Here is an 8,961-nt window from a genome sequence, read left to right on the forward strand (position 1 = left end):
GAGTAAGTTGTCATCCAAACGGACGGTTTCCACTGATGTTTAAGATCCTAAGCCAAGCCATTTTGGTTAACTCTGGCACTCTAAATGCATGAAAGACCTCGTTTCATTCTGTGATGGCTGCATACAGCATGTTAAGTGACTATACGTGATCTACTGTTACGTATGTTCTAGTCCTGCGCCTGTGTCGGAGGGTGCCTCCACTATCCATCTTCCTGTAAAAGACTGTCACATCACCGAAGGCACCAACTGCACCATGTATGGATGGGGGGAAACCAAAGGTACTGCCTTCTTTCACCAATATGCCATGCCCCCTTCCATTTCAACCATTATTCAAACAAAATGCGTATGTTTAACCCATTAAACTCACTGGTTTGTGTTTTTCTTCTCTCTTCAGACACAGGATATGATGAGGCACTGAACACTGTAACGATGCCTATGGTCAACAATGACATGTGCTCACAAATCAAAGGGGATGCTGGGGAGAGCAGAATATGTGCCGGTGGCAATAGAGGAGAAGGTGTATGTGATGTAAGTGTAACAAATCAATGTTTATATCATGAAACAGATGAATACAACATCAATGTTGAGTATTCAAAAGGTCATTCACCCAAATAACAAATACCATGGCATGGCTAGGTATCTAATTTTCCTTGGAACTACTTTCTGCTGAAGAAATAGTCCCAATGAAAATGGTTAACAATTTTTTCCGTCATTTGGAATTTGGTTGAGTTTGAACATGTACAGTGGAGTATAATCAATTTTAATGTGCCGTCTTGCAGAAAGACAATGGAGGTCCATTGGTCTGCCAGGAACATGAGCGCAAAGTCATCATCGGTGTGAGCATCCAAAGGACAAAATGTGCCTCATCGCAGCCCGCACTTTTTGTCAACGTTGCTTTCTACTCAGAGTGGATATATAAAGTGTTCAAACTTTACCCCAGTTTGGAGAGGAACTAAGATATTGCGGTGTGAAAATCAGCTCCATGCAGGGCTGCACCACAGCCTGCGAGGAGAGAGGGGCGACTGCGGGCCAGAAAATTCCAAGACCTCTCCATGACCTCTCCAGCATGGACCACAGGGGAGAAATTCGGAAAATCGCCTTATGGAAAGTGGCCTTTTTGGGATTTTGTGGCTGAATTTGTCATTTCGCGGAGAGGACAGAGACTAGTGGTTGAAGACTGGATATAATAAAATGGAATCCCACCAATTCTTCCACTTTGCAGATAAAGACCTGCAGGTTGTTAGCCTTAATACCATTTTTACAACCAAAGTCCCGGGCACATGGACGGCGTACTAATTGTATTTTGACATGTTCAGAATTTCTGAAGCCATGCAAGCAAAGATAATGAGAATGACACCTGTGACTCAGTATTATCTCCTGGAATATACTTGAATGTGGACTGAACCCAGATCCCTGTTGGATACCACTCAAGGTAGCCTTTTGTGACTCTGGGATTTCTTTCTTTTTTTTTTTGAAATGTGTTGAGCTGGACTGCAAAATGTCATTTACCTCCAACACAAGTGATGTGGATGGACAGAAATGGTGTTCCATAATGTCAACACATATACTAAGTTATAGGATACCTAACAAATATCACAATAACTAAAAATATCCAACAAACAAAACTATGGTCAGACCAAAAAGAAAGAAAATATAAGGATGAAAAAGTAATTTTAAAATCAGTATTAAAGACACTAAAGTCTCAATGAGAAAACCTGTAATTGGTTTCAGAGATACCATTGGTTAAGTATATAAAATACACTATTGCTGCTCGAAAAGCTGACTGCAGCAGCCTTGGCAAACCATTCAGTGCTAATTGTGTGCAGTAGCTGGACTACCTTTTCCCCAGTTAGCTGTAACTGTTAGTTTCCCCGTGAGAGGGTCTAAGTAGGACTGAGCGAACTGCTCCAAATCTTATGCTAATATTTGAAGCATGAGAGAGAGAAGAGCCATGCCAAATATAACATGGTTATTTGGTCTCCAGTTTGGAGGGAACTGTGGCCCCTGGTGGGCTGTGTGTGGTCAGTAGGATATTTTATACTTTTTTTTTTATTTCATGGAAAGTGACTCCTTATGTACATAACTGCAGATTTATTGAGTATGTTTCTGCCGTGCTGTAAGATTTTATAGGTCTTATAGATCTGGAATATTTTTGGTTCACTTGGTAATATCAGATTGGCTTCATCCTGCCTCTGATTATGTTTAATATTTAAAGAGACTGGTAGTTTGTGAGCAGTAGTTAGTTATATTTATTGTTTTTAATTAGCAGAAGACATTGCAGAAAAGTCCAGATTTGGATGTTGTACCTGGTTTTTGTTTCTTCTGAGAGTAATTAAATACCCCGTAATGTCTGGGTGCATGTTTGACCCCCAGGTGAAAGCCACAGAAACATAAAATAATATGTCACGGACAGTCAAACTTCTTAAATTTAGGTCGCTTCTATCATGTTAAGTTTGTGTTGTTCTACCCGGGGGTAAATTTGAAGCTTGTTTATTTGGGGACCATTTAAAAGGAAGTGAAAGTTGAACAGGAATTTACACACAAACACAAAAAAACAGTCAAAGATGCAAAAGAATGTGTTTATTTAAAAAACAAAGAAAAAACCACAAGTTCAGGCACAATTATTTTAGCTACGATGAAGCCCACTCAATGAGGAACAAACCACTACAGGTGATATGAAATCCGTGGCTTCCTGTTGGTCACTTTTGGTACTTAAACTGGGAAAAACTTCCGATGAGGCAGATAGTCAGATTATAAATGATGATCCTGTGGCCCTGCGATTCCCATTCACTGACAGCAGTGTATTTTAGTGGCGCCCTGTTTGCGTGGCCATTACTAGAGAATTAGAGCGTGAAATTCTCTTCTCAGCTCCAAGATGACTGTTCTGAAGATCACATGGAAAATGGTACATACATTAACAATATCCAACTATCATCTAATCGCCTCGCGCAGGTTACAGCCAAGGTGAAGGTCTATGAAGCAGCGATTTAAAGGAAGGAAGCTTCATTGCAGACGACTGACTGATTACACAGATGAAACCAAACGCCAAATATTCTTACTTATGTGGTAGATCATGTAACTGTGTTGTAAATTGATCTGTTTTCTTGTCAACCATGCTCTTATGGAGTTGTAACTGTTATTTAATTTACCTTAATGTAAATAGCCTGTAAATGACAATTTGTAATTTTTGTAAATATCATACTTGAGTATTTTTACTTCATGATCATTCTGTTTATATATTTGTATAATGTAAACTTTAAATGTAACAGCTGCTATTTTGTGTTAGTGAGTTTGTTTATATGACCTTTTCTGAATTTTGTAGCCTTTGTATTATTCCTATTTTAATAAACTACTTGACATCACATGTCGTCATGTCCTGTACCTCTGGTCCTTTCTCTTGACATTTTCCCTAGTGTAATATAGTGTAAGGATGATGCCTGCAACACACTCAGAAACTGTTTAGCCAGTTTTTGGCAGTTTACTCCCAAAATCACTCCGAGCTACAGATTCTAGTGTATGATAAATATTCTTAAGTTGTTGAAAGCAGTAGAGGTTAACCATAGAACCACTGAAGAGCATAAATATCAACATGTCGTAAGAAACATTTGGATAACAGATTTGGACATCCCAGGCTTAAGTGATATACAGTTGAACTCGGATAATCTTTTCAGCAACTCTGAAACTTTTGGTTGCTCAACGTGAGATAAGATATAGTTAATGCTCCAAATGTAAGATTAATGCTTGTGTCAAATTATTATATTGAGATAAAAACAGTTTTTTGTCATTGGAAGCAGAAATATTACAGTTCAGGTAAAAGTCCTGCACTCTAACTCCTACATAAGTATCATTAGTAAAATGTCCATAAAGTGTCAGAAGTACTAATTCTGGAGAAAAATGTCCCTTGTGAGTGATATATTGTAATATATGATATTATTAGATCCGTCAGACTGATGCATAAATGTGTCAGCAACATTTTACTGTTGTGGTGGGTCAATCTGGAGCTGGTTTGGTCCAGTCGTTCCCATTTTAAGGGTCCTCCTCCTCCAAAAGGTCACAAGGGTCGTGAGATGATCATTATAAAAGAAGGGAAAAAAAAGTTCTGCAAGACAAATCTGTATTCACTTTTTGTGTATTTTTTCTAATCAGCTATATTGTGAAATATTAGATCATTTTCCCATTTTGAGCCCTGAACAGTTATGAAACCATGACAAAACTTTAATCATTTTTTAATGTAACTGCTAACAGACAAGTGGACCCAATTAGACACTGCTTTTTTTTGTCAGGGATTAAAACCAAAAAGGCTGGGAACCACTGGTTTATAATGGATACAATCCACACAAAAATTTATTGTATTTTATTAACTAATCATAGGATTTTTTAATGTAAAATCCTAATCTGTAAAGTAAGTGGTACCTGTTGCTGTCAAATAAATGTAGTGGAGTAAAAACCTACATTTGCATGTGAAAACTCCAGTAAAATGCATCCACTCAAAGACTTTACATAAGTATAGCAGTACTTCAATATTACTACTTCTACTACTACTTAGTAATTTTCTACCACCATTGGTAACATTGGTAACCACGACCACTATCAGTGATATTCAAGTTGGCCTCAATTTATGTGAGATGTGAGAAAATGATATTCCTGTTTCATTAATGTAATTAAAGCACTTCAGAAGGCTCACAGATGATTTACATAGGAACACACATGTGGAGGTGTAATCTACCTATGTGGCTTCAGGTCATTTTGCCAGTAGGCCACTTCCGTGCTGCTGACCAAGCTGTTTGCCTTCTGATCCCAACCTTTCCCCCGCTGACCAGTTATTGAGAAACTCAAGAGTCTTCCTGTCTCCTCGCTGCAGTAAAGGGATATGAAGGAATTCAATGCCTCTGCCCTGTTGCAGTCATAAAAACTGATACCGAGCGGAGCAGATATCAGATCATGTTTAGACTTTTTGAAGCTATACTTTTATAGATTTTCCCACTGGCCATCCCTGGAAAGAAGTCTTGGAGGGGCCCCTGAACCGCCTTCTGCATTCAAACACACAGCAAGCCCAAGACTATAAAAGAGATAACATCCATATATTATTATAGCAGTCACCTTAAATGATCCATGGAGCTATGATTTATGTTACAATCACAGTACATCACTGACCAGATATACTGTAGAGCATCTATAACATTATCCATCAGCATTAAATGTACCCTCTAAAATCTACACTCTCTCAAGCAGAACTTGTGTTTATTGGCTTCATCACACCTTGGCACATAACACCTTACTTTCTGGAAATTCACATCAGTAAAAATATTTATTACCATCCTATCTGTCCAGCTTTGTTCAGCACTTCATGTCTTATAGAGCTGCATCAACTTTGTCTTCTTTACAAGTCAGCTCAGTGGATTTAAAACCCACCACGTTGTCTGATGGAACCAATGAAAGACTTTGAATAAACTTAAGATATGACCTTCTCTAACTCCTTATTCCTTATTACTGGCATTTCAAGAGAACAGATTCACAGAAAAGTGATAAATGAAGCTGCAGTTTATGTAAAAAAAAGTGTCAGGGACAAGGTTGTAAGTTCAGTCCTTTGTCGCCCTCTGCTGGCCAGGATCTGTCCCTCCAGCCCAGACAATGAGCGGCACCCGAACAAAAAGATTTCAGTGATCAAAAGAACATTAAACATACTCAGAGACATGGTCACAATTAGTCCAGGTGCTAGTGTGGACTCACATCCCAGGGCTGCTGGGCAAACAGAAACCTCTCATCTGTTTGAAACTGGCTCCAAGTAAAAGAAACCCCCTGCTGGTTCCAGCAGTGAGTCACGGGGCACTCTGCTCTTATTGTCTCCGTTGTTAGAGGGAGCGGTGTCCTTGTGTCTGAAGGATGGTGAACCAACGGGAGGGTGAATCTATCTGTGTGGAGAGCCAGTGGAGTCTTGTCTATGTTCTGGGTCACCGTGTTATTTGACTGATGGAGGAATGAGGGTGGCACTGAGATGGATGTCAGACGTTCAGAGTTTCTGATACCTGTACATCAGATGGAAGGAATGAGATTAGTTAGAAGTGAAATTTGTTTACTTCCTCAAACTTAAAAGAATGACACCCCAAAGTTTTATTCAAAAAACACATTTATCAAGTGAATTGCTCCTATTACAGCCAAATGCAGGAACAACATTTAATAGCAGCTCTCAAGTGATCACATGAATAATCACGTTCAGAGAAGAAATATTTGCCCTATTAAATTAAACTGGAGCAGAGAAATTATATACAGTAATAACAAGGCAGATTTAGTACAGCAATGACAAAAAAAAAGATATGGAAGCCCAGGTGTCACTGGGAATGACACTTCTATGGCTACTCCCACTATAGCTAGCTAACTATTACAGTTACACTTATTCTTACACCTTTAACACCTATGTCACTATTTTATGAAAACATTATTTCCCTCATGATGAATCCAGACAATCAAATACTATAGAGAAAATTAAACACAATGATATGATATGTGGTTTTACCTGTCTCTGTTGGGAAAATGAAGCCATTGTGCAATTTCCTGGCAACTGTGTTGTATGAGGAGGAGGCCTCTGGGTTTTGACAGTAGAATCTTGGCACAGCTGTTGCCTTCAAATCAACACAAACATAATCCTAATGTGACGATACAGTATCTCATTAAAAAAAAATCATATTAGTCATATTAGTTAAACCATATTACATTTTTTTTTAAAAAACAACAAATTCTTGGTTTCAGATTTTAAGTTTAAACATTAAATATTCATGAACACATAGGCAACACAAAGTTTTTGATTTAAAAAAAAAAGTGTTAATTCACACTGTACCTGGTGCGATGTGGAGCTGTGTGTCACTGCTGGATTCACACACACTGTCGGAACATGATGTCTTTGCCTTTGAAGGTCTGCAGCTGTGAAGGACAAAAACATTTTGTCAAATCACTTACAATTCAGTTCAATCCATTTTGTTACAGCTGAGTGATAGCATCACACAAAGGCCTTTCCATGCACACACTCACTCTGCGCGCTACTCCTCTGTTTGGTTTCCCTCCTCCATTTAGCCCGTCTGTTTGAAAACCAGACCTTTGAAAGACGCACAGTCATGTCAAGAGTAGAAACTGTGATTTTGTATGAACATTTAGATGATGAAAATCATGACTCTACCTTGATGGTGTCTTCAGGAAGTTTGATCTTGGTGGACAGTTTCTCTCTCATGTACATGTCTGCATACTGGCTGTGAGAGAATTCTGATTCGGGAGATAGAAGCATTATATTTAACAGCTTTTCTGAGTGGGAAAAATGCAGTACTGTGTTAGTTTGGCACATGCATACGGTTCTAAATATTTGACTTCACCTTGCTCAAGTGCTCTGCTCTGCTCTGGGGAGAAGGTGGTGCGGTTTCGCTGCTGGACACCTTTAGGTTTCTGGTCATTACTGCTCACTGTCTCAAACATCGCTCTCTGATTCCCATCTTCTTGAATCAAAGAATCAAGACCTGCACATGAAACACACACACACACACACACACACACACACACACACATACACATTACATCAGTATATTAAACCAAGATGAATCAAATTAGATTATTTGGGAAATGATGCATTTTGTCCTTTTATACTAATAATTTTTTCCTGTTAAGAGTCATCAGTTCCCCTCCATTCTTTCCCTTATCGTCAGTAGATTTCCAGTGACCTTGTCAGGTGACTCACCCTGCTCACCTCTGTTGATCTCCATGCACATGGGTCCGTGGTCCAAGTGGATCTTTCTTAAAATCCGATTTATAGATGACACCTTGTAGAACACATTAAATATCATCAAATACTGGAAAATTATCAGTTACATTGAAACTAGTGAGTTAAAGTCTCACTTACGCTGGGCACTTTCGAGACCTTGCACATTCGTGCTGCTGCCAGACGCTTTCGAATTTCCCAAGCGAAAATAGTTGGGTTTTCCCTCTTGCACTGGATTATAGTGGAGATGACACCGGGGGTGAGGAGTCGAGGTCGGCTCCCTCCGATGGTCTTGGGCTCGAGGAGTCCTGTGCTGCGGTAACGGCTCAGGATCTTACTGACGCACCCGTTGGACACCTGAAAGACGCAGTGGTTTGACGCACTGATGGTTTTAGTCACTGAAACTGACCTCGCGGTGCAGCAAGACGCGTTGGACAATTTCTTTCTCCAAAAAGCCTAAATGTGGTTATTTGTGCAGCTCTGCGTACCCGAAGTATCCTGGATATTTGGCTTGGACGGACTCCCTCCGAGGCCAGTTCTATCATTTTCCTCCTCTTGGACTCTGGGAGAGGTCTGCCGTTGAGAAACATCCCTCCTAGCTGGTTGACACGTCCTCCACCTTATCATAACACATTCTATTGTTTAAATGTCTCTTTAAATTGCTTACTAACGATAGAGATTGACTTCTAAAATTACATTTACTGTCTAATCTGTCCTTACTGCACATCAAAGTCTCTGCACGTGCTTTTAAAACTCTAATAACAGCCTTAAAGTGCGCAATAGAATCGTAAAAATTAACCTTTACTTTGCAGATCAGTGTTTGTTCCGCACATCCCCGCTGGCTCCCAGACTTGATGATAAAAGTTCCAAAAACTAAAGTCGTCAAGTGATGATGTCCCCAGGAAAAAGAAAACAGAGAAAAACAGAAAAATATAACAACTTGTGGGAGAATTGTCCAGGTATCTCTGGTGAATGACACTGCGATGGATCACGCCCTTCAGCAGAAATTTATAGGCCTGCAGACCTCAACATGACGTGGTGGCCTGTTACCAGAAATGTCAACATTGCCTGGAAGTGAATGGGAGCATTATAAAGTTAAAATGGGATTCAGATGAGCAGGTCTCTGCTGACAAAAATGTTTTTAAAAATGTACTTGTGTTATTTCAAATATGTTTGGGGAATTTTTTTTTAAAAACAAGTGTCCAGTATTTTTGGTTTAA

At 39.3% G+C, this 8,961-nt stretch overlaps 2 protein-coding genes across 4 annotated transcripts; one reads left to right on the forward strand and one right to left on the reverse strand.

Moving 5' to 3' along the window:
• Window positions 1-106: 106 nt before the first annotated feature.
• On the forward strand, window positions 107-3,362 carry LOC111666473 (hepatocyte growth factor-like). The gene is made up of 3 exons (XM_023421803.2): window positions 107-278; window positions 395-528; window positions 780-3,362. Exons 1-3 carry the CDS (start codon window positions 254-256, stop codon window positions 954-956), a joined length of 336 nt encoding a protein of 111 aa, XP_023277571.2. The 5' UTR covers window positions 107-253; the 3' UTR covers window positions 957-3,362.
• Window positions 3,363-5,685: 2,323 nt separating this feature from the next.
• Window positions 5,686-8,574, reverse strand: LOC111666463 (paired box protein Pax-4-like). Of its 3 annotated transcripts, none has more exons than XM_087177258.1 (10): window positions 8,541-8,574; window positions 8,230-8,360; window positions 7,883-8,098; window positions 7,736-7,802; window positions 7,362-7,523; window positions 7,172-7,254; window positions 7,027-7,090; window positions 6,836-6,918; window positions 6,515-6,620; window positions 5,686-6,026 (listed from the first exon to the last, which is right to left on the reverse strand). In XM_087177258.1, the coding sequence occupies exons 1-10, from the start codon at window positions 8,572-8,574 to the stop codon at window positions 5,716-5,718; spliced, it is 1,257 nt and encodes a 418-aa protein (XP_087033384.1). In that variant the 3' UTR covers window positions 5,686-5,715. The 3 variants fall into 3 exon arrangements, with proteins under 3 accessions (XP_087033384.1, XP_087033392.1, XP_087033390.1); XM_087177266.1 differs by having other exon boundaries at window positions 7,362-7,481; window positions 7,721-7,802; XM_087177264.1 differs by having other exon boundaries at window positions 6,836-6,912; window positions 7,362-7,502; window positions 7,721-7,802.
• Between the last annotated feature and the right edge of the window lie 387 nt (window positions 8,575-8,961).

This window comes from Seriola lalandi, unplaced genomic scaffold (genome assembly GCF_002814215.2).
Source record: "Seriola lalandi dorsalis isolate HSWRI2012SDOR001 ecotype SW California unplaced genomic scaffold, Sedor1 jcf7180002002942, whole genome shotgun sequence".
Taxonomy (NCBI): domain Eukaryota; kingdom Metazoa; phylum Chordata; class Actinopteri; order Carangiformes; family Carangidae; genus Seriola; species Seriola lalandi.

What these genes read in the sequence shown, in the direction of transcription:
- LOC111666463 (XM_087177258.1), bottom strand. Translation starts at nt 8,574, where the DNA reads ATGTGCGGAACAAACACTGATCTGCAAAGTAAAG. An exon ending in TTCCTGAAGACACCATCAAG is followed by an intron (nt 7,091 to 7,171) that starts GTAGAGTCATGA and finishes CGTCTTTCAAAG; the next exon opens with GTCTGGTTTTCAAACAGACG. An exon ending in CATTTTCCCAACAGAGACAG is followed by an intron (nt 6,027 to 6,514) that starts GTAAAACCACAT and finishes TCTGATGTACAG; the next exon opens with GTATCAGAAACTCTGAACGT.
- LOC111666473 (XM_023421803.2), top strand. Translation starts at nt 254, where the DNA reads ATGTATGGATGGGGGGAAACCAAAG. An exon ending in TGGATGGGGGGAAACCAAAG is followed by an intron (nt 279 to 394) that starts GTACTGCCTTCT and finishes TTCTCTCTTCAG; the next exon opens with ACACAGGATATGATGAGGCA. An exon ending in GAGGAGAAGGTGTATGTGAT is followed by an intron (nt 529 to 779) that starts GTAAGTGTAACA and finishes GCCGTCTTGCAG; the next exon opens with AAAGACAATGGAGGTCCATT.